The sequence below is a fragment of the Dysidea avara genome, chromosome 10 (assembly GCF_963678975.1).
Source record: "Dysidea avara chromosome 10, odDysAvar1.4, whole genome shotgun sequence".
NCBI lineage: Eukaryota > Metazoa > Porifera > Demospongiae > Dictyoceratida > Dysideidae > Dysidea > Dysidea avara.
The window spans coordinates 4,984,296-5,011,138 of NC_089281.1; the positions used below are offsets into that span (position 1 = coordinate 4,984,296).

Sequence of the window (26,843 nt, forward strand, 5' to 3'; positions counted from 1 at the left end):
TCTCTACAGGGTGAATTGTTTGTAGCTGAATGATCTACAAGGTAACTTCTTCTAGCTGATCTCTCTACAGGGTGATTTGTTTGTAGCTGAATTCTGTACAGGTGATTTATTTGCAGCTGAGCTCTTTACAGAATGGTTTCTTTGTAGCTGAACTCTCTGCAAGGTAACTTCTTCTAGCTGATGTCTCTACAAGGTCACTAGTTTGTAGCTGAGCTCTCTACATGGTGGTTTCTTTGTGACTGAACTCTCTACAAGGTGACTTCTTCTAGCTGATCTTTCTACAGGGTGATTTGTTTGAAGCTGAACTCTCTACAAGGAAACTTCTTCTAGCTGATCTCTCTACAGGGAGATTTGCTTGTAGCTGAACTCTCTACAGGTGATTTGTTTGCAGCTGAACTCTCTACATGATGGTTTCTTTGTAGCTGAACTCTCTACAAGGTAACTTCTTCTATTGATCTCTCTACAGGGCGATTTGTTTGCAGTTGAACTCTCTACATGGTGGTTTCTTTGTAGCTGAACTCTACAAGGTGATTTGTTATTGTTATGTTATTATCTACTTTACCAGTTAGGCACTTGAGGGTGTGCACAGAAGGCAGAGCCTGTTCGAGGTGTTTACCCATAGCCTAGGAGCCTAAGCGAAAATCTTTGAGCTAAATATCCTAAAGTGAAATTTCTTCTAGCTGAACTATCTTTCCATAGTTGCATGAACTCCCTACAAGGTAACTTCTTCTAGCTGATCTCTCTACAGGATGACTTGTGTGTAGCTGATCTCTATACAGGTTTCTTGTTTCTAGCTGATCTCTTGAATTCTCTTCAGGGTGACTGCTCTATTAGGATGACTGCTCTATTGGAGTATCTCGATCTCGCACTTGCTGCACCAAGTTGGATTTCGTGTTATAACTCCGTGGCTTTAAGTCTGATTCTTCTATACCATTGATGAGCCTTTCTAAGATGATTACTCCATCTGTACAACGATTTTCAAAGCATTATCCCAAGCGGTTTATCTGGTAGGCGTGGCAAGCAGTAGTTATTCTATTAGCTAATCTCGATTGCATAATTGTTACACACTGTTGGTTTTTTCGTTGTATCTTCCTGGTTTTTAGCTCGATTTCTTTCAAACTACAAAAGGTTTGAGGTTCAATAGTTAACCTATTCACCCACCGATTTTCAGCTTCTTCCCATACGCGGTTTACCCTGTAGACGTGACAAAATGTTTCGTGAATAATCGCTCATAACTCTTTGCCTGTTTATCGTATTCCAGCCAAAGTTGGTACCGAGATGGGCCTTTATACCCCCCTTCTGTGTGCCACATTTCAAGGCAATCGGATATGGCGTTCGCGTTTTATAGCAGTTTTTGTAAGTGTGCGACAAGAGGAAGAAAAATAAGAAAAAAAACGAAGAAACTAAGCCAAATTTTGAAGTCGCATATCTAGGGAACGCTTGAAGCGATTTCGCTCAAATTTGGAATGTGGAGTGCTGAAGTTGGAGGGCATGTCCACAGCAAAAATCGTCTTGTTTCATCAAGGAAGCACAGAGCTACGGAGGTGCGAAAATTGCGTTTTCTTTCTTCCTGTCAATATACTCACGGGTGTTACGCGCCGGCTTCTTGGGCCGCACGACACACTACCGTGTGTCTTGATGTACTGTGGTAAGCCAAAAGGCACATGTCAAGCTGAAGCGACATCTGTGAAAAGGTCAAGCCCATAACATTAGCTGTTATCGAGCTACGCTTGTCTATAGGCAGTCAGTCAATGATCGTTAATTCTATTAGATACAAAAATTTCTAAGAAACTTGTTGGAAGCATTCTGATTATACTGAAGGCACTTTTGAGCTTGGCTATACCTCACAATACTGCCAAGCCACCATGAATGTATTGTGAGCTGGTTTCTGGTCAACTTCTAATATGTATCACTACCACACTTATAAAATTACCCACAGGCTTTAGTAGTTAGACAATACTAGTGTGTGTTCGTGTTTGCAAGGAACAATGTTACTATGCAGGTATACGTGTAGACCTTCAACCAGTAACATTGTTCCTTTATAAGTTCTCAAAAGTCTTTTATATTAAATTAAACTAACTACCTACCTACTTATAAATTACAAAACTAAACTCACTAAAAATAAATTACAAGGCACAAAAATTACATCAGTCATGCTACTACAAAAACCACAAAAAAATATTCATACAAGTAAGCAGCATGTGACAGTCTACTTTTTTTTGTCCTTTTCTTGTTTTATATTTTTCTGAGGTTTCTTCTTTTAAACTTCTTTTATCTTTCAATTTTTTTTCTTTTCAGCTTTTTTTTTTGTCTTTTATCCATTTTAAATTGTTTTTGTCTTTTTTCCCTTTTGAATTGTTTTTGTCTTTTTCTTTTATTAATTTTTTTTTTCTTTTCCTTCTTTTAAGCTTTTTTTTTTCCTTTTTTTCTTTAATAAGTTTTATGTTTTTAAAAAAAAAGTTTATTAAGTAAAAAGAACTATATCAATTAATATTGCAGCTGCTCAATAATATTCGTCCATGACATCACTTGGTCTAATCAAGGAAGGTAATGGGAAGAAATTTCCCTTTGAAGTCAGCACTCTTTCCAACAGTTGATCATTGGGAGAGAACCAGCACAGCAGGTTGTATTCTGCCCAATAAGCATCAAAGTCATTGCGCATTGCTCGAGCTGATTCAATGGCCTCTTTCAACAATTTCTCTGCTTGCTGGAACTTCTGGTAGATGATATTGTGATAAGCTTTCATGTGCATCAGCCGTGGTTTGAACACCGGATATTTTTTCACCACTTCTGCAAGTTTGTTGAGTGCCTATACACATACAAACACACTTATGTGAACAAAACATACCGTACGTTTATCAATAGACAAAACAATACATGTACAGTGTAAATGGGAAATTATGAAAATATTCACAACTTTGAGATACATATAATGGTACTAACCTTTTCAGCATCTTTTTTCGTGACATAAGCGCTTTTAGCCTGTCTCTTGCTATGTAAAATCATCAAGCATTCGACGTATCTTGTGAACGCCTTCACAGCCATAAATGTTTCCATTTTCTTTGGAATTAAACCTACATTGAACCATAAGGTAACTATCTAGTTGTTTATAACATGTACATAGCAAAAACACATAACACAATGCAATATAGCTGGCATTGAAAGACTATAATTATGTTACTGGATCTATGAAACCCAACATAATTGCACATTTTTGATTATTAAAATATTTATGATCTGCTTATCCAAATGTATGCTTTGGCAAAGTTTCAGCCTCACACGCTGGCATTACAGCCCTACAAAGTAGCAACAACAGAAAGATCGATTTACACAATAACAGGAAACAGTTGTAACTTACAAAGCTAATGACATGTGGAGTTGAAACTTGCGCTATCCTGTTTGCCGTGAGAAAAGGAATCGATTGCTGCATTAAGTATTTCCTTTTATCACCTTTCTTCACTACATACAAAGGCAAATTCAGTGAAGAAGATTGATCATGTACTATCGCTTTGAGTGGACATAAACAAACACCCACAACTGATGTATCTTTTTGTCTACTGCAAAGATTTTTGAAGTCTTCTTGAGTAAGCGAATAAGATGCTATCCAGGTTTTTCTTGTTACCCTTTCTTCAATAAGAACAACGTGTTCAAAAAAATTACAGAATTTAATAATTTTACTCATACTGTAAAACTTAGGCTTGCATGATTGTCGATTTTTTGCAGATCCGGTCACATATCGTAACCTTTTAAATAACTGAAAATCTATCAAACTGTACAGTAGTACTGTTTAAATAGGGATCACCCCTAAAAATGGCATACTCTGACTAAAATGCCACCTTTAATAATCATACTAGAGACATAATACGCTATAAAAATCACCTTTAGGGAATAATATTAGTCCATATAACATCAAATACAGCATTAAAAACAAGAAAACACTTACAGGCGGCCAAATATAGTATTTAAAAACTTTCCCTAGCTCAAAAGTTGGTCTGTCAGCCTGACCACAGTCACAAAGCCGAAGATCAAACGAAGCTGCACACAGCAACCATTTTATACCACAATTCTTCATGAGATGAAACCGTTAACTTTCCGTATCAACACTTTCCTCGAGTAGCATATTAAACTGCTTACGCTACTGTAAAAGGTACTGGACACTATTAGACACATGTACCCGTAATTTCACAATAGGTTCAAGACTACGCCCATTATTAGTGATTTAGGTTGAGTATTAACAATAGAACACTAAGACCACACCCCTATTTACTTAAACACGATTACCACACCCTCTTATTGGTCTAGCTGTATTTATGATAGCACAGTGAAAATAAGAAATTAGGCCAACTCAAGATGCTCTAATACAGCAGTCACCCTCACATGTGTATAGCTGTATGCTATTAAAAAAATCGTTCTAATAAGCGATTTAGACCTGGTAAAGAAGAGTGAGAAAGTGGCAAACTGTGTGTGCTACAATGTAGCATTGGATTTGTATCTTGAAGTCGACTTGATTGTGTTAGTGTCAACACATCAGCATGATATTCATAGCATTATGTGACAATAGTGCCAGTATAATATAGTTACTATGCCTTGTCAGAAAAACAAGCTATTAAGAAGCAAACTGTGTGGGTGCTAGCTTAGAGATTTATTTTTTGAGTTTATTTTGTCAGTGCCACACCATTACATTGGTGTATTGAATGCCTAGATCTGAACGCTAATGATGCTTGTCTTGTCCAGAAAGTAAGCTAGCAGTAAGGACATTTTGTTTTTGGCTTTACCAATTTTCATTTGATCAAAGATAAGATTTTCTAAGTCATAGTTAGAACTTGCCAACAAAGGTTTCTAGGGCTAAAGACACCCAAGAATGATGTTAGTAGCCAAACTTATATTGTTGAAGGAGCTCTAAATAAGTGTAGAAACCTTGTCTGTGCCTTCTAACTTGGTGGTTTGGAAAATTCCTTGAGTAACAGAATGTGGCAAGCTACACTGTTAGTATCAAGATTTGCTATCAGCACCACACCATGACATTAATGCTATCCAGATAGTGAGTTAAAGCTATTTAATTTTTGGCCTGCCAACTTTCATATATATAGTATAAATAACATGGGAACAAGGCAGTAAACCATTGCAAGTTTCTACTCTAGACAGTAATCTCAGTAAGGCTTCAGATGACAGACATCAGACACTTCAAAATGTAAACATCATAATACAGGTACGTTAAGAAAACTCACCTTTAGCAAACTCTATATATTTCTTTGCTTCAACATAATCACCAGTTCGGGCATGCCTGTAACAGACAACACATAGTTGAGACAGCACATTTAAAAATCATTTATATAAATCCCGAAATTCCATATGTATAATTACGTACATGTACATACCAGGTTGCCAGACATGTGATTAGGAAATATCGTTCAGTGTCATCAAAATGGTACACGTCTTCACTGCAGCATTGCTCAGCTGTATTTATTATGGATTGCATGTCCTCTGGCGATAAACCTAACATTGATAGCAGTAGTAAACAGTATACATGTACGTACTATAGTAAATGCATTCAAGTACATATTGTATGCATGTATGCATGTATGCATGGATGCATGGATGCATGGATGCATGGATGCATGGATGCATGGATGCATGGATGCATGGATGCATGGATGCATGGATGCATGGATGCATGGATGCATGGATGCATGTATGCATGTATGCATGTATGTATGTATGTATGTATGTATGTATGTATGTATGTATGTATGTATGTATGCACATATAGGAATTTTGGCAAACAGTATATTCAGTAAGGCAATATAATACTCACATACACTATCCACATGCATACTACAAACACTATGATACTAACCAACTTCCAAATACGAATCAAATTTTAAGCAGGCATAGAGAGCACTTGCCCTCAGGTCATCTGCTTCATCGGACACTTCTTTAAAATCCTTCAAGCAGCCTTTCACAGCTTGATTGCTGTATAACAGATGCAAACTAAAATTATGTGTTTGTGTGTGCGTGTGCGTGTGTGTGTGTGTGTGTGCATGCATGCGTCCATGTGATTCTAGCCAAACTTTTTATTATACATATACAGTACTTTCATGTGTGTACTTTAAAGTTCTACAGCCTGTATTGGCACATGTAGTATATCAATATGTGTTATACCTCAACCATAACTGTACACTACTGTAAGTTAGGAAAATTCATTGTGTGGCAAGTTTGTTTACTTACTTCAGCAACATCAGCTGAGTCCACATGTGTTGTGGCATTGCGGATAACTGTAATGATGATTCATGCAGTCTGCTGGCAATAGATACTGCCGTCTCTCCTGTGTGTGAAAAAAGTGCTACATATATATATCCTGTACATATGGGTGTATGCATATGCATGTGTATACATGTACGTATAATAGTGTAATATACAGCAGTACACACATACACATAACATTAGTACACAATCAGACCTGTACTCGGACCACCTATGTCCTACTCAGCTACTATGAGTCTTCAGAGGCTGTACCATGTCTCACAAGGTAAAAGTGTAGACATCCGGAACCCCACCCAATTGGTGAGACATGGATAGTTGGGCATTTGCTTTCCCAGTTAATATCAGGTACCCATTATGTTAAAAGCAAGGTGGGTTGCTTCCCTTGTTAACAACAGGTCCCTACTTAACAGCTGGGTAGATTGGTAAACATTTTTACATAAGGAAACAACAGCAGCTGAGTGCCAAACCTGGATACACACACACATGCACGCACGCACGTATGCACCCACACACGAACACACACACACACACACTATACGTACTTTACTACACTACACTACAAACACACACTCTCTCACAATCTCACATACAATAGTTGTACTGTGGTACTCACCTGCACGACTAGCTGCACATAATTTCCCATGAGATAACTGAAAGTTGAGGGACACACTCAACAGGTGAGCATATGTCACCAAGTCATCCACACTAAAGCTAAGATCAGAAACTCTACAAAAAATCACAATGACAAGATGAAGCAGTGAGCATAAATAGCTTGTTAACCACACTTACCGTCGACTGGCCTTCTCTATATACAGCTCCCCAAGGCTCTCCATATTGTACAGCTGACAGCATTCAATCATGACAGCATACGCCTCAATCAGCTATAACATTAAAACACCATGTTGAGGGCAACTTTCCCCTTGTAAGTTAGTAAGTATACTAGTATGATGATGGCTAAATTGTAATCTTGGTTACAATACTTATATATGCATGGTTCACAAAGTGAATTAAATAATATTAGTACCCTGACAATCAATTGTTGAGGGTGAATAACATGCCACCATGCACAGTTATTTGTGAGAGCATTCAAAGTAAAAAGACTAACAGTATACTGCTCTAATAGAACAGTGAGTTACCTCATGGACATCACCAGATTCCTCCGCTGCATTCAGTTGCTGGAGAGCTGCCATGAGTGTCAACATGTTCTCATGTTGTAGGTGGTATGCTTGTGTTATGTGTGCCATACAGTGGGCTCTGTCTTGGAGCTTCTTTTGGTGCTCAGAATTCCTGTACAAATTATGACAATAAATCATAACTTTCATAAGGTTCCATACAGTTAGAACAGTCTTACAATAATAACAGCCAGCTATGGTTGTCATACCACTATATACACTATATACACATTAGGGCTGCACCGATTCCACTTTTTACCGATACTTCAAATACCAAGTACTTAGCTGGGAAGTATCTGCAAGTACAAGTACTGATACCAAGTACCTTAAAGTAGCTACTACATAGTGCACACATTTATTATATAGTGCATTTCATGGTATTCTTGTATACATTTTCAGTATGGTTCATTTATATAATGAAGTAGCCAATCAAGCTTCATAAAGAAAGAAGTCACTGAAATGCATACCAGTGGATATTCCAGTATTCTTCTGGAGAAGTATAGATAATATCATAATGATGCTTACAAAAACACAAAATATTCTAATACTGAAACAGTCACTTCTACCTGATTGCTCTATTAGAGTTATTGACTGTTCTATTAGAGTATATCGATCTTTTTCTCAGTAAAACGTTTTCACACGTAGGTTTCAGCATAGATCAGTAATTTTGTTGGTAGTTAGCTATTAGTGTTATACTTGATGCTTTTAGGCATCCACTGTGCTAGTAAAATAAGCAAGTACAAACAAACGTTATTTTATTCTCGCACGTGATAAGAATCGGTATCTGTAACAATATAATGGCCGATTCCGATACTCCATGAAAACAGCAGTATCGGCCCAATACCGATACCGATACTAGAATCGATGCAGCTCTAATACACATTAATAGTGTTTTTCTAGCATATATACTAGAACTAGAAGTACAGTAGTTTTAGTGTAGCCTTTTCTTTTAGTTCTAGGAACTTTTAGTTCTAGGAACTAGAACTAAACTATAATTCCATTATAATCTGTTTTGAAACTGGAACTATACTAGAAAAATGTTGTTAAGTTTTTGAACAAGAACTAAACTAATATTATTAGCTTTATTGTACCAATACTAGTAGTATAAATTTATGTGTGCACTACACTCTTCTTGAGGTCTGCACAATACAACAGATATGATAAAACTGTTAGTACTGCAACTGTTGTTTGAGATTTAGCAGGAACTTGATTGGTGTACTGACTATCTGGCATATTATAGCCCCACTTTGAGATGATATAACATTTGTAAGAACAAAGGCAACTTCTTGAGTGGCTTGTAACATTTTAGCAACCACTGCTCTGGTGGAAAGAATATTTTCTTCTGGTGGAGAGGTGACAAGTGGGAAACAGAACTGCGTGACAGACAAAAATTTAGATTTTTTTACATAGAAACAAAATGTTTTTTTTTAAAAATCTTTGATCAGGTTCTACTTCTCAAAGTGGTATAGAATGATAGTTATAACACACCTACGGTACTGCCCAAGCGCAACGTTGCACTTGCTCACACATGCAACTTTGCTCGAGATTTTTAAAAGTAGCTAATTAAGGGGCATGACAACTGTTTTGCTCACGATTCTTGTCTCGTGGACGAAACAGTTGCCACACCCCTTAATTAGTAATTTAAAAAATCTCAAGCAAAGTTGCGTGTGCGAGCAAGTGGACGTTGCGCTTGGGCAGTACTGTAGTTAAGTGATCAATTTTTGTAAAAGCAATGAATAATTATATTCTGAGCATCAATACTGTACTATAACTAAATTGCAGGTACTATAATACTAACTAAATTTGTTTCAGCCATGGATACTAGAACTAATACAAACTGTTATTGTTCCTAACAATGAATACTAGAACTAATACTAACTTAAAATATTTCTGGCAACTGAACTAGAACATTATACTTGTACTAGAAAAACACTACACATTTAGGATTCACAGATACTATACTTAATGCACTTGTCATAGAATCATAGAACATACAGTAACAACTCATTTTAGAGAGGTGGTCTCTGTTAACCATTCTCTAAAACGGCATGGGAAGTTAGCTGCTATGTGTGTACCAATAAGTTCTTAGGACAAATATGTATTGCCACAACAATGTACAGCTTCGGGACTGAGAAACTATTCTCTATAATACATGCCTAAAGAGCAGACAACAAAATTAACAGTGTAAACAATTAATCAGTGTTTTTCCATGCTACACATACACAGCTAGTACCACACAATGTACATACCTCTTGCGTCCAAGAAAGAAACTAGGTCTCTTTCTATGCAGATATTGCTTAATGGCTTGATAAACAAGGTTGACTGCCGAACCAATCTTATTAGTGGGCATCCTTGTACCCAGAATGTGCAGTCCCTTCTTAAAATGATAGATACTCTCCTCCACACGGCCACTCTGAAATAGTGCCTGACAAAAGAAAGAAACATTTTAAATGATGAACTCAACACACTAGGTAAATGCTAAATTACTCTAATAGAACATACATACAATTTCCTGAATTATACGCACCACTTCTCAAAAGAATACAGTGTGTATAGCTCACATGACAGCTAACTACTTACTTGTCCATATGAACTTTCAAACACAGCCATTTCATGGTCACTCAACATTTTCTTTGGGGACTTTTGGATGAGCTCCTTAGCCTCATCGAGCAAAGCAATAGCCTCCATATCATTGTTAGTGGCAATGGCAGCATTGGCAGCTTCTATTTGGTAATGTACAGTCTTCTCCACATCTCCTGCTTCCTTCCAGTGGATAATGAGTTGTGGGTATACATGAGCCAAAATGTCAGCACAATGGCAATCCTGTAAGTCAATGTCAATGACATTACCAGTAAAAGCATCATCCCATTGGCTGGAAGAAGCACCACTTGTACCCTGTTGTGAGAAACTCTTTGAATTCCTCCACGCATTACTAAACCTTTGACTGGACTCCCAGATATTTACGCTAACTGAGCTAGCACGCCGACGGCCTTGCTGAGAACCTATATCACTTGAGCCTCGTCTTAGTGATCCATCAACCGTATCAGCAGGTGCAACTTTACGTCGACGCTCTCTGGCCTTCCTGCCCGTCAGCCCCATAAATGCTCGGAGATTGTTAGACATCCTCCCCTTTTTGCTTCCACCACCATCAACCTTTGCTGCCATTGTTTGTATGTTTTGAACCCCAGCAATAAAACCACCTCCTCCACAGCTCTTGCACTTGTGTGCCTGTGACTCTAAAAATATGGCGGCCTTCTTGTGCATCTCCTTGCACTGTTCTTCCGGAAATAATTCATAAATGGTTTCTTGAAAAATCGGATGACTAAACTGTAACATCTCACAGTAATCCAAATTTTGCTCTCGTAGGAGAAGTTTTTCGTCAGGCAACAAGTTATATCCTGAAGAATACTGTCGCAGATTTTCTAAGCAGGGACAGTAGAAGTTCTTGTTTTCCAAGAAATGGTCTTCATTTCCATCATCAACAGCTGTCTTGTAGGCTTCAGCCACAGCACAACGAATAATGCCGGGTGCTTGCAAAAGTCGCATTGAATTATCAAAAGTTGATAAGGTGTTCTTTGGAATAATTCCCTTCAACATTGCTTTTGTGAATGCATTGCCAAGTATTGCAGCACACTTCAGCATCACCTGTGCTGTATCAGGCAAGTGGGCAACTCTTGATAAGATCATTTCATTAATTGACTCAGGTATCGGAATACTGCTGAGTGGCACATTTATGTTAAGACTGCAAGACACTTTTCGCTGCCATTGCATCTTACGATTTCGGCTATCCAGTTTGCACGGCTTCACAACAGAGTGAAAGTTAAGCACATTTCGTTCCAACATGGACTCCACTAATTCTTCAGCAAACAGAGGTATACCGTGTGACTTCTCACGGATAATGTCCTCAACAGGTTTCGGCAGCTCATCCACACCAAGAAGAATGCAAGCAAGCTCCACCATTTTCTCAGGTTTTAGAGGCTTCAACTGCAGCACTTTGCTACCTGGCAAATTTATCAGATCCATCATTCCCAGAGGGTAGGACTTCTTCTTGCCCTCAAATGCCAGAGGCATCATTGACAGCAGAACAATAGCATTATTCTCCTTGGCTAGGTCCATGAGGAATGACCAAGACTGATGATCAATCCAGTGAGCATCATCAATCCCCAGGATGCATGGCTGAGCAAGAGCTTCCTATAAAAAGGAACAACCTTATTAATAGAAACTAAATATCCTTGTTGACCATATGTAGGAAAATAGATTATACAAGCAAGCAAAACTTCACAATTAAATTTAACACAGTTTTCTTTTTCAATATGGCCACCTTTTGAATATTTAAAGTTGTCACCTTTCAAAATACTACTACACAACAAATGGTCATGTCAAGTAAGTCATTGAGCTAGCTCATTGGTGGTCCAGTAAACGAGGCTACACTGAAGATGTTCAAACTAGTATACAGTACATTTTAGATGTTTAGTCAAACAATTTCGAAACTCCCACTAAACAGCATCACTATATACTGTCTGATACATACATACATATCTATGATATATGCACTAACATTATGTACATTGTTTGACTATGTATGCATGTACAAAGGAACTCACTCCATGGATGATGCTGTAGAGAAGTTTATGTTGACAAGAACTCCTTGTTTCTGCTGACATGTGCATAGTAGCAGGTGTCTGGGGAAACTATGGAGCAAAACAGTACACAAATGGACACACACACAAAGTTTTATACATGTGTTCCATGTTTCCTTGTATAAGGTGGATTAAACATAATAAATGACTGTCGTAATAATTGTAAGTCAAGTCTGAAAAAAGCACCTGATGTCTAATATAGGCCCAGGCTATTACTGGATTCTACTGATACTGGCTTTAATCCTTTCCCTGTTTCTTTAAACTTACTAACATTAAGTTTAGTGGAATAAAGGTACTACGAGTAACCATATGTGAGTAGTCCATGCAAGTCCACTTCCGTGTAGATATGTACAGTATCATACAAAACAAAACTTTCAGCCACCACATGTAGTAGTCCACAGGAGGTTGTACTACATCTCATGACCACCTAAGCCTCCTGGGGCAGGACAGTTTCAAGATAGCAACAACAGCAACTGGGCATAACCGGGCATCGAACGTGGGAGCTTTTCATTACCAGGCCAATGCTTTAACTACTTGGCTATTGCTCTCACACACACATGCACGCACGCACGCACGCACACACGCACGCACGCACGCACGCACCTTAACCATCAGAAGGTCATTGATCAGTGGCAAACTCTTCCTTGCATCCTCATCTACTACATGGTCAAGAATTAGTTGTTCCCGTTCATGAGCGTTATGACAAATGTCAAGCTCCAGAAGGCGAGTAATAAGTGTCTTCACAGCAAAGAATGGCGTATTCTGCTCTACCAGTCCAGCCACTCCAGACACAATTCTGTTGTAAATATATGTAGTGTAAGGTACATTCAACTATAAGAAATGTGAAAAAGTATCCCTACCACAGCATAAAGGGCAGGAATGGATCCTGGGAAGGTTCACCTCTTCAAAAATAGTTCACTGTTTCAATTGAAACATATAGATACTCTAATAGAGCAATCAAATACTCTAATCATTTATTTTAAACACGGGCTCAAAAGACATTCCATATAAAATCCCACACTTAACAATCAATGCTAGCTGATACCTCACTGACATCCCAGTTACAGGTACAAGGCTAGCCACCTGGGAATCACTGGCTTATGATGTCACTGGAACATAAAGTTTTGAAGTTCTTAAATTCAAGTCATGAATTGTAATACATGTACAATTACCCAAACCTACGTGTGATTGACCTTGTAGCGCTGTGGGTAAAGCATGAAAGTTAAAGTATTAATTGTTTCATAATGGGGAGGGTTCAAATTCCAAGTTAGTCTGATATTCTTCTCTTTGCTGCACACATGTACCTTTCTATTACCAACATAAGTATTTTGGCACCACCTATTTTTTTACAAGTGTTATATTCAGACACTACTACAAATATATTGGTATCAGAATCAGCAATTAGCCAATATAAAGGTTATTGGAGTATTGGTGAATTTCCATATCGGTGCATGGTGCATGCTTGCTTACTTGAAGCCCATGTGAGCAGCTTTAGACTTCATGGCTCTCATTAATTTACTCTTGCCCATACCATCAACAGCAGACAATATGATGACACCATGTTCCCTGAGACTACCAGCATTCACCTTCTCCACTTCATCAAGAAATATTTCCATCTCTTCTTCTCGACCTTTTATATATATATATATATATATATATATATACAGTAGACAATACAATGTCTCAACACTGTGTGTGCTGCATGTAGTGTGTGTGTGTGTGTGTGTGTGTGTGTGTGTGTGTGTGTTTGTGCCACATCACATACTGGAGCTGAAGAGACCATTAGAGAATATCATTCTGTTGCAGCTAGTCTTGGATTGTCAGTTAGCTTTATCAAGACCAAGTTCCTGGTGGCTGGACGTGGTATAACGGAGGAAGATAAGCAGCCAATAGTAACATCTGGGGGAAATGTGGAGTGTGTGTCTGAATTTGTATATCTTGGTTCCTAGATGACATCTGATGGGAAGTTGGACACAGAGGTGGAGAAATGCAGAGCTGCTGCATCCAGAGCATTTGGTGCACTACGCCGTGTGGTTTTCCAAGACAGAACCTTGTCAGTTCTCACCAAGAGACCTGTGTATCAGGCATGTGTACTCAATGTACTATTGTATGGAGGGGAGTGTTGGACACTATATAAGCGACACCTTGTTCATTTGAATCATTTTCACCATCAAAGTATTAGGACTATTCTTGGGAAAAGCAGAAGAAGCAGTGGGAGCAGCATATCACTTCTGAAGTAACCTGTCAGATGTGAGGTGACTCTGAGACCATCAGTGAGAAACTGATTAGGCATCGGCTGGAGTGGTTAATAGGACCCCCAAAAGAACATTATTTGGGTGGTTACCCAAGAAATTACCACCTGGTGGGCCAAGAAAGAGATGGAGAGATTTTGTGAAGGCAGACCTTCAGACAGTAGGACTATTGGATACTTGGTATGCCTCAGCACTCCACAGAGATCAATGGGACAACCTGTATAATGAAAAGGTAGGGTAAGCAACAGTCAACTTCTAACAAGAGCAGCTTTACCAACAGTGCAGTGTACGGTGTCCAGCAGGACCTTTTGTAGGGAGCAGGATAAGGCAAGACATAAATATATAGAAGAAAGACTGAAGCCAGTGTACCAACAACAGGGTACACTACATTGTGCTGTTTGTGGAAGATGGGTTAGGAGCTGTACATAATTGTAATGAACTCAATCCCACCAAACACAATATAATTAAACATGCACCAATTCCAGCAGTGGAGAATAGAATACAATATTCTGTATGTGAAAGATCTTTTAACTGGTCTAGTGATCTGAAGCGACACAAATGTCTGGCAGAGAGATCACTGCCAATTGAACTTCAACATGGAGCTATCCAGTGCTCATTATGTCACTGTTGGTTCCGTAGCAAAGGAGGACTGACTGTTCACAAGTGTCGACTAGCTGAGTAGATATCTTAAGCTTATTCATACAACCGTATGAAGACCATGTGACCTTTATGGTAGTGGAGGAGGAGGAGGAGGAGGAGGAGGAGGGAGGAGGTTTATGTGCGTGTGTTTGTGTGTGTGTGTGTGTGTGTGTGTGTGTGTGTGTGTGTGTGTGTGTGTGTGTGTGTGTGTGTGTGTGTGTGTGTGTGTGTGTGTGTGTGTGTGTGTGTGTGTGTGGGTGTGCATGTGTGTGCGTACATGTGTGATGTTACACCCAATACAGGCAGACTATACACACTTACCAACTAAGGTCTCAGCATCCATATCAAGGTGGACATGCTGGTAATACCTCTCCAAACGATCCAACCTACAAATAGCAGTAACTGTATATCACACACTGCACTACTACTGTAACTACAGGTAGTTGTCCATACATTCACACAACTTTGTTCATTGTACGTTTTCGAATTGTGTTTACATGTACTATTGTTCCACACAATCTACTGTATGCACATACAATGGCAGAGGGAATATATGATGTGAGGGGGGAGGGAGTGAACAGAGCATAGAATCTCTGGCACAGGAGGTATGTTTTTCATGCCACCAGAATTACTTTATAATTTGAAGCATGTCAATTAAAACATCAACCTATTTTAAACATACACTACTGTGCTAGCTTATTAGTGCAGCCACATTAAAATTTCTTTGGCAAGTATTCAGTTACTACATTTCTGTAGTCTGGGTAACTACAGCATACCAACAGTACAAAACTCTCAAATTGAGGGGAAAAGTAAGTGGCTCAATCCCCACAGAGGTACTGTAAGGACAATATACTAGGACTACTTTTAGCAACACATATTTTCTATGAACACTTTGACTGTTCTATTAGAGTACCAATCTTTCAACCCCACCCCTATACAGATCAGGAGAAATCTTATTTTGACAGGTAAGGAAGGGGATCCTCCCATTCTGCCACCTATGTTACAATATCATACAGTATGATAGTACTGTATAGTAGGGACCACAAAGGAGTGGGTGTGGCCCACGAAATAACATCACTCAAAAACCAGCCACAATTTTCCCAGAAAACAATGAGGTAGTATTGGTTAGGTAATACTAAGTCCAAACAAGCTTTCAAATCAACCCGAAATGCTTTCAACAAGTTGCTATGGAATTTTATGTTACGCTTGTCTGCAGGCATCAGTCAGGCAGTCTGTCAGTCAGTCAGTCAGTAGAAAATTCCATTAAATAATTATTTTTACTCAATAATGGCTAAGGCTATGGGCTTGATGTTTTCACTGTTCGATGTCGCTTCAGCCTGAGAGGTGCCTTTTTGGCATACCGCAGTACGTACAATGCATTCTTCATGGACTTACCAGTGTCCTCCTTTGTGTCCATTCATTTTTGCTGACAGCAAAAAGTATCGATTTGGCACGTGATGGCTTCCCTTCATAATGGAAATTGTCCATATTTTTCATAGTGGCTACTTTGATTGCAGAGGTACTTTTTGAACAGTTCTTGATTTGTACTGCTGTGTAACGGGTTGAACATAGCTGAAAATGAAGCATAATGAATACTTCACTTTTTAGACAATAATTGATAGCTGGGGCACACAGCGCCATTTCAGATGCAGTGTCACCAGTTATAATAATTATTTACAAAAAAGTTAACAAACAAAAAAAAAAATTGCTATTTTCAACTAGAGTAGGGACCATAGCACATCAATAAAAAATACTGAAACAAGCTGGAGTAGTTCACGATAGTAAAACAATAAAAAGCGTTATATCCCTACTGTGCATTTCCATTATGGTACCTTGAGCACAGGAGGGATATAACACTTCTTATTGTTTTACTGTGATTTAATATTGTGTGCTACTTTAGGTTGTTTCGGTACTTTTTATCAATGTGCTATGGTCCCTATACTAGTCAAATTTTTTTTGTGTACTTGTATACTTTAAAGCACTTGCATGGACGAAGAATAGTGCTATTACTTCCATACCGTACTGAAAGGAAAATACAGCACTGTTGATCATGTGTGTAACACTTTAAATCACCAGAAGTGACCAAAATGATGCTATTTCTTTGTTTTATGACCAAACTTGTACTATATAGACACTTGCTGATTGTCTGATGGCTGAAAATCAATGCAGTTAGAGTCTAAAAAAATGAATGCTCCAAACAAAGATGACGTACCAGAAAGCACTTAAACCAGTTACAGCATCACCACGCTTGTGCAATATAAAAAAAATAGCACTCTGTTGTGGTCTCCAGCCGAATACAGCACTTGGCTTTGCCATGTGCTGTATTAGTCTCCCCCACACCCTCATGCTATTTTTCCATATCGCACTCACGGCAGTGCTTTAACAGTATGTAACAAAGTCTATGAAAACTCAATGTTGTGTCTAAAGTTAAGGGGATGGGGTCTGCTGTTTTTGTCTGTAGCAAGCCATACAAGCAGTCTAAAGCTTTGATGTAACTGTACAGCTCGGCAGAGTTGGTTAAAGACCGGTTTTGTGAACTTCCCTTGTTGTCTGCTGGTTTTAAAGTTTCTTTTAGCCCATAATTTGGTTGGTTATGCACTTCTCTATGTTTTCTTCATTTGTAAAGTTAAGGCAAATCCCTATAGTAGTTACTGTATTTCCAAAAATCTTATTTGGCATTTCTAAAGGGTACATGACACCTCAGTATTGGTTTTAATGCAACGCAACACACCTGAATACATTGAATGGGAAAAGAGCTAAGTAAATGGCAAGGCAAAAAATGTGCTCGGCTCCCTACAGTGAACATGAATTTTACGAGTGTGGTATTTTCTCCAGTTTCAATGCTCCAAATATGCAGCAGTATTGTGGCTGTATTTTGTGTAGGTCTCTATAGAATATCACAAAACACTGACATTCTAGTCAGCATGCACTGTATATACCAGTGTTGGGAGTAATGCGTTACATAAGTAACGCATTACGTAATATTATTACTTTTGTGGTAACTAAGTAATATAACGAAATATGCTATAAAAACAGGTAATATAACTCAAGGTACTTTACTTACAAATGTAACGCGTTACCTAAGTAATATAATTACTGTAACGAGTCTAATATTACGTAATATTATTACTACAAGTAACAAAGTTACTAATCTCGTTAGTAATCCACTGAGTAACGCCTAGCCACAACGAAATAACGAAGCCTACTGAATGAAGCTTATTCACCAGCTTCTTACTTATAACCAAGATTTGCACATTGTCCAACAACGCAATCATGTCACGTGATAAGGTGGTAGTTTCACACGTGACAGCTTAAGGCTGTGGACACAAATATGTAATATTATTATATTTACTTTATTTTATGGGTAATATGTAACTGTAACTAAATAGTTCAGTTGCAATATGTAATATGTAACTACCGTATAGTAAAAAGCTTTGGCGGTAAAAAAGTGTGACGAAACCCCTCTGTTGAAAAAATTGGCGGAAAAAACTTTGGCGATTGAAATAATATTCGCCAAAGTTTTTGTGTACGTAGGGATAATGACAAGGTGTCAACTCATCAGTTAAGTAGTGTAGTAAGTGTATAGGTAGCTAGCGTTGTTGTTGTAGCAGTACCGGCTTTTGTAGCTATCGATCTAAAGAGGTGGTAGCGAGGGTGGTAGCAAAGGCGTGCTTCGCTATCACTTGCGATGCAGGAAGCGACCGTATTTACTTTTCCCGCAGTGACCTCCACTAGCAGAGGTTATCACGTATATCAAAGTATTTGGCCAAATCCATCGCGAGACGATAAACTAGCAGACTAGCTGACGTGCCGGAAAGCCGGTCGGAAATTCTATCCCAAGGAGTTTTTTTATTTTATTTTTATTTTTTTTTAAAGAAAATAAGATTAGAACATACAAATAAACAGTTAAACAATTAAATCAAAAACTGAGTCTCTGATTACACCAAGGTCACAGGAGCACTTTTGATGTAATGACCTTGTGAAGATCGCGTGCTCCTCTATAATGCATTGGATTGCTGAACGCAGCAAACAAAATGACAATCTACATCTAATCCATCCTAGTACTGTGGCATAAGGGTCATTCCATTTGTCAGACAATAAACTCGCCAATCGCTTGTAAAATACACTGGCTTCATGGCCCATTCCCCCGGAAGCAGAGAACACTAGAGGGGTAAAAGAACTGTGTCCCAAGTAGTGCTTACAACAGTGGGACAAATTCTTAGGAAGATCTCCAAAGTCAGTTCGATCTTTATTGCGTGGTGGTACGAGCTGGCCTTCATCTCAATTTCTAGTTACTCAATGTGCTCATGTGATAATCTAAAATAATTGGCGGAAAAAACTTTGGCGAATTGAACGTTATTCGCCAAATTCGTCAAAGTTTTTTATCGCCAAAGTTTTTTACTATACGGTAGTTACTTTTAAAAGTAACTTGCCCAACACTGACACTTACTTTTCAGTTGAGAAAATGTAAACGTCTCCAGGGGAAGCAATCCCTTTTAAGGTCACAGGTGGTCGCACTTCAAAGTCTTCCTCTGGTAGCTTGGACTTAAGCTTAGTAGCCTCGTCACATGTGACAGCATTAGGAAACTCCATCATCAGTCTAGCAGCCATGTTCACCTTCTGACTGATCACTGTAAAAAGATATAGCATCACACCATATTTTATACTGTACGTACTTTACATGTTGAACACTATATATATTGTATTTTGCGTGGGCGGATCAAAGCGATTCCGTGTACTATATTGTCCGTACAGTACTAATTAGCTGCATAACTGTACTTTATGAGTCATACAAAACAGTTATGCAGTTAATTGGACAAATACAGTACACTTGGGCAAACACAGTACAGTTATGCGGAGAATTTATTTAAGGAATGTTACAAAAACAACCCTCTCGAAATCCCCACATGTGTGACAAATTGCTAAAACCAGCCAAAGTAATCTTACCAGTTCGTTTTACGACTAGAAATGATTGTATAAACGCTTACTGATCGTCTGATCACGAAATTATTTAAACATGACTCCACTAAGACAGCACGATTGATCACGTGTGTGACATTGTAAATCACTAAAACTAACTTAAGTAATCCTACTAGTTTGTTCTACGACTAGAAATAGATTATATAAACACTTACTGATCGTCTGATCACGAAATTATTTAAACATGACTCCACTAAGACAACACGATTGATCACGTGTGTGACATTGTAAATCACTAAAACTAACTTAAGTAATCCTACTAGTTTGTTCTACGACTAGAAATAGATTATATAAACACTTACTGATATCCTAATCACCAAAAATCGCTGCGGTTTGAGTACTAGAGGAAATCGCTCCAAGCCAGACAACCAGGAAGTACAATATAACAATTACAGCACCACCCATGCTTGTGTGTATGAAAAATACAGCACTTGGGGGGGGGGGGGGGTTCTCAAGGCAAATACAGCACTCGGCTTCACCTTGTGCTGTATTAGCCTCTTGACAAGTCCCTCATGCTGTATTTTCTGTACACACACACAGTGGTGCTTTAACTATAACATACTGTACATGTATACAGTCAACCAACTTGAGCTACAGTATTTGTAGGGCTGTGAATCAGTTATGCATAAAGGATGCACTACAGTGCACAAGGAATCTGTTTATTATTAAGAATTATACATTGTGGAGCCCCTTTTTACCCTTATTCTTATGTCAATTGATTGGTTATTTTTATGAAATATTAATTTTATACAATGATCGGTTATGTATACATGGCCCAGGTCACAGCTCTGATAGTACTTTAAAGAACTTCAGAGTGAAAAATCAAAAAATAGTGCTATATTTGCCATACAGAACAGTTTACGTGACCACAGTGCTATATATGCAACTTTAGTGCTACAGTATATCAAGGTAGTTAAAGCACTGTGCGTGGGCAGAAGACAGCTACTTATGTGGTGCCTGACCCCTAAAATCGAGGCGACAAGGACAATCAACTGGATAGGGAGGCACCCCAGAGGTGGAGGAAAAAGCACTCTAGAGGATCTTCAAAGTATGTCCGTATTAAATTGAAGTCGACAGCTTCACTGAAGTGGTGAGTCTCAAATAGTTTTGCACACGTTTCACTTGAACTCCAGCTCAAACTTTGAAGTTCTTTAAAGCACTGCCTTGCATGTGCTATATATGAAAATTAAAGCACTTATGTGAGTGAAGATCAAATTGTACTTTGCGTGGGAGGATCAAAATGTTGCCACTTGCTGTATTTTCCATATTGCACCGATTAGCTGCATAACTGAGTCATACAGTACAGTTAACCAGCCAATTGGGCAAATACAGTGCATTTATGCAGCGCAATTTAGTAAGACATGTCACGAAAACAACCCCACTCAGACAGCACGATTGATCACGTACATGACATTGTAATTTGCTAACACTAGCCAGACTAATCCTACCAGTTCGTTCTACAACTACTAATAGATTATATGACAACTTACTGGTAGTCTGATCATTGAAAATTGAAGCAATTTGGATACTCAAGAAAATCGCTCCAAGCAAGATGACTAGGAAGTACAATAAAACACTTAAAGTACCACCTATGCTTGTGTGTACGAAAAATACAGCACTCAGGGGTGTCTCAAGGCAAATACTGTATTAACCTCTCAACATGCCTCCTCGTGCTGTATTTTCTGTACAAATATGCAGCGGTGCTTTAACTATAACATAGAGCACTGTGTACTGAAAATACAGCACTTTTGATCACGTGCACACTACTTTAAATCACCAGAAGTAGCCAAAACGATGCTATATGTTTGTCTTATGACCAAACTTGTACTATATAGACACTTACCAATTGTCTGGGGGCTGAAAACTGATGTAGCTTGAGAATACCCCAAACAAAGATGACCGTAAAGCAGTTAAAGCACCGCCACACTTGTGCAATATGAAAAAATAGCACTCTGGTGTGCTCTCAAGCCAAATACAGCACTTGGTTTTTCTTTGTGCTGTATTCATCTCTCCCCCATGCCCTTGTGCTATTTTTTTCCATATTACACTCGCGGTGGTGCTTTAACATATATAGCACTACTCGAGACAAAATATAGCACTTGCTTCACCTCATGCTATATTTGCTTCTTGTCCACTCTTGCATGTTATATTTTTTGTATTGCACTCACAGCATTGTTTTGCCTAATACTTTCATATACATGTACATATACACTACACACGCCAAGTATGCTGCACACTACACTACACTACACTACGTATACACTACACTACACATACACTACACACATGTACACTCTTACAATCAGTGTACCTAATTCAACTAACTGCATTACATGCACAGTATCACTATCACAGATATACTGTATATGACCTTACCAGTATACTCATGTCTCTGAGAATGACCTACTACACCACAAAATGCTACCCCTGTAGTCACTCCGATAGAGTGTTGCCTATAATAATCAAGTATGTAACATCCTGTAGTAAACCCACACTAGCTCATCTTACTTGATGTCAAGTGCATCCAGTGCATGAAATATCTCCCTTGAAGCACGGAGAGCTCTTAGTTCATGCAAGGCTTGAGGGAGACCAAAAACACAAAGAAAAGTGCAGCCCTGAAGGAAGTACAAACACATTTAGCAAGTGAATAGGTTTAACCTTTAGGGACCTGCAGAAGGCTGTAAATTAAAGCTTGTAAAGCAAGTAAGGAGTCAGAAACATAAATTTGAAAACTTATAAAATATGCACTTATATACTGAAATTTGTTGTAGTGTTTGTTGTTGAAGAGATCTCCTCATTCCAACTGTGGACATTTTGTCCTGATTCAGTATCAAGCAAGGGATTTTAGGGATTCAACTGTGATGCTCTTTTATCACCAACACAGTATTGACATATGTACGTCTATTGTAGATCTTTACATACCTTATCAAACATAAACACCTTGTTTAAGCTTCCTACAGACAACAACATCAAAATAAAAACTTCTAGTGTCAGTCACTCTGAAATATTTGACTTACCATCGTACATCACGACAGAACTGTAAATAGCATCGAAGACACTTTGAAGCAGAGCCAGTTTCTTGTCACTATCACTCTTAATGCCCAGGACAAGGTTGATAAACAAAACAGAGACCATCCGTAACTCAGACAGCCAGGCCACTCCATGGCCAAGATCAATCTAAAACAAATGTAACATACAAACACTAGCAGTGATTGAGTAACCAAAATAGTGCACTATAACACAAACTGTGTAGATTGCATGTGTTTTCGTGCACACACACTGTACGTACTAAATTATACGATACATATATATTCTCATTATTTCCTGTGCTGCCTGCATAAAACTATAAAGCTGAAAAAGCTATAGCCAAATAAAACAGTCATGGAACAAAGAAAAACCTCAAAATTCCTGTGCTACTATGCATATGTATGTATAGTACAAACCTTGTCAAGGACAACAGGCTGAATGTAGCTCCTCAGAGTGTCCTCATCACAGCTACTCATCATGTTTAAATCACTCTTCAAACTTTGTCGCACTACAATATGTAGTCAATAAAACAATGTGTCACCACTACTCAGTATGTTTATTTAGTAATTGTACAGAGGGACATTGACCCTCAGCTGTACTGTATAGTACTGAGTAATACCCAAACATTCTACGATACATGTTTTACTAAAGCATTTGACAGTCCATACATCAATTGTTACCAGTGTAATTGACTCACAGAAGAAAACATCACTTGAGCCCTCTTCGGGCACACCTGGCAGCATTGTATTGGATTTAATCTTCTCAAAAGCCTTCTTCCACTTGGTGGTAGTTTTCTTATCTGATCTTGTAATCTTGACAGCCGATGTCACCTTTACGTTAGTATTGCTCCTTCGAGTATGCTGGGGAGTTGTCACAGTAGCTGTTGCATCATCACCAAGAATCTGGTCAACCTGCACATTGTGATGTGTATGCAGTAACACATGCTGTGAGCATGAAATACGTATATTATATATTGTAAGCAGTTGTATCAGCATGTATTCACCAGGATATTAGTAACATGCAAAGTAGTTTGGTAAATAAATTATCACATAGCCAACATCAAACATTGTACGTAATGGTGAATATACAGTACAGTGTAGTATGGCAAATCTCCTTTGATTTGCCAAGCTTTCAAACTTTTGTCATTTAAGATAATTGCTCAGTACTCTACTTCTATTAAAAGTACAGTACGTTACTGTATGTTACAAGTCAACCAAACATGAGTGGATACACACTGAGGTATACTGTATGTCATCACCTCAACACAAAGTAGCCAGATAATTAGTAAAGTACACGCAACGCATGACACTTGTGTATTTAGTGCACGTCGCATGATGTGCAGTATAAAGACTATCTGTACAGTGTAACCTATCTCTGTGGGTAGATTCACTAATCCTTCTGTTTGTACATGAGTAATGCACAACTTGTAGGTGTGCCATTAGAAAATCACTTACGTGCACAACCTCCATGAAGTTGGTCTTCCCGATTTTGTTGCCAAAAAAATTATCATGGCTGCACATGACCCATGCATCAGGAGAGACCACCACACTGCCACTACGCGCCAGTGATTGGCCAATGTTGGCATCTTCCATTGCCTGACCTCCCAGTGTAAATACACGGCATTTCTCATTGCCTGTACAACAACAGAGAGTTGCAGGTGAAATGCACACAGTCAATAAGTGCATACAACAAAGAGTGGAATATATACACGTTACACAGCACACTACTGCATACTGTAGATGATCATCAAACACACTACATTACACCACACACGCACGCATGCACGCACACACGCACGCACACACAAAGATAAGGAAAGCAAAAAAAGCCTATGGCAGTCATGCAAAACACACCCAGCAAACTAACACTGGAATGCCTGTGCACCACTCAAGCACTTGAGGCAATCCTTCTGGAACAGAACTAGTAACCTGCAGGAGGACTGTCTAGGTCTCACAGAGAGAGGTTGCAGAACCCGAACTTCCACAATGACCCCAACACCGCTAAGTAAGACAGGGACAGTTAGGCATTTGCTTCACCAGGTACCCAGTAATGTTACAGCTGGGTGGACTTCTTCTCCAGTTGACACCAGGCCACCAGGTCCCCATTATACAGCTGGGTTGACTGGAGTAAAGTTTCTTGCTCAAGGAAACAGCAACACCAAATTGGCATAATCAGACATTGAACCTGGAACCTTTCAATTACCAGGCCAATGCTCTAGCCACTTGGCTATGCTACCTCACACACACGCACACACAAACATAAACACTGCACATATGAACAACACAACACAAATGTATGCTTGCATGACATACACACATAAGTAGCCTAATAATATGTACACAGAACAATACATACCCAAGTGATATACGAAAACATCTCCAACACCAACGGACAACTTCATCCTTAAGTTAATATCCTCGCTGACCTGATAGTTATCATGTTGTGTTTGAATAGATAAACATTTCTCCACCACAGTGGTCACAGTCAGGATGCTGTCTTCATTGCATTTCCAGAATGCCAATATGGCATCACCTAATGTACAGTGTATTGCAGTAGAGTATGTGAATGGTTAGTGAAACTAACCAGCAAATTTGAGAACATCTCCACCACCATCCATGATTGCTGTTATGTGAAGAAAAGTTGTGGAAATATAATACTACACACACACATGCTCGGCGTGCATGCACACACACACACGCACACACACACACACACACACATACACTGATACAAACACTCACATTCAACAATACGACTTAGGTAGCTGTTCAGGGTTGAAGTAAGCTGGTCTGTCCCTTTCTTTCTTTTCATATTTTCATTGCAAAACTTTTCAGTTAGTGAGGTAAACCCTGTGTAGTGAAAGAAACACTAAAGATTAAACACACACACACACACACGTGCACACAATGATCCCCCCTCCCCCCACCCCACCCCACACGCACACTACACTACACTATATACACACACATGCAAACGTGCGAACACACACTACACACACACAAAAGCGAAAAAAAAAGAAATAAGCAAAGCCCACACACACACACACACACACACTGGTACACACACACACACACACACACACACACACTGGTACACACACACACACACACTGGTACACACACACACACACTGGTACACACACACACTGGTACACACACACACACACACACTGGTACACACACACACTGGTACACACACACACTGGTACACACACACACTGGTACACACACACACTGGTACACACACACACTGGTACACACACACACTGGTACACACACACACTGGTACACACACACACTGGTACACACACACACTGGTACACACACACACTGGTACACACACACACTGGTACACACACACACTGGTACACACACACACTGGTACACACACACACTGGTACACACACACACTGGTACACACACACTGGTACACACACACTGGTACACACACACACAGACACACACACACACACACACACACACACACACACACACACACACACACACACACACACACACACACACACACACACACACACACACACACACACACACACACACAGACACACACACACACACAGACACACACACACACACAGAGCCACACCTGATACATCGGCAAACACCAGTACTCCAAAGGTCTTCTCTAACTCAGGCGGCTCACTCTTACAATCCACCAATCGATTTACGATCATGTCGGGTAAGTGAGTGACTAATTTCTCCAGCCTCTCAACTCTTCCCACGGAGGTCTTCGATGAGACGGAAAAGCTATAAAGCCGCAGAAGAGGGTTCTCCACATCGAAACCCATGTTAGACGACGCTGTAAATAAAAGGATAGACACATTTACAACTATCTGTATTTCCTAATTA

The 26,843-nt window shown here is 39.1% G+C and overlaps 1 protein-coding gene across 1 annotated transcript; it reads right to left on the reverse strand.

Moving 5' to 3' along the window:
- Positions 1-2,056: 2,056 nt before the first annotated feature.
- On the reverse strand, positions 2,057-26,800 carry LOC136268638 (adenylate cyclase type 10-like). Its single transcript, XM_066064026.1, has 27 exons — positions 26,581-26,800; positions 25,716-25,823; positions 25,558-25,596; positions 25,330-25,506; positions 24,429-24,607; positions 23,672-23,885; positions 23,391-23,482; positions 22,965-23,124; positions 22,870-22,901; positions 22,456-22,562; positions 22,324-22,400; positions 19,418-19,598; positions 15,289-15,353; positions 13,547-13,706; positions 12,680-12,872; positions 12,041-12,127; positions 10,017-11,627; positions 9,686-9,861; positions 7,401-7,551; positions 7,054-7,145; positions 6,878-6,990; positions 6,229-6,325; positions 5,858-5,973; positions 5,379-5,496; positions 5,229-5,284; positions 2,944-3,074; positions 2,057-2,809 (listed from the first exon to the last, which is right to left on the reverse strand). The coding sequence occupies exons 1-27, from the start codon at positions 26,780-26,782 to the stop codon at positions 2,504-2,506; spliced, it is 5,040 nt and encodes a 1,679-aa protein (XP_065920098.1). The 5' UTR covers positions 26,783-26,800; the 3' UTR covers positions 2,057-2,503.
- Positions 26,801-26,843: the final 43 nt, after the last annotated feature.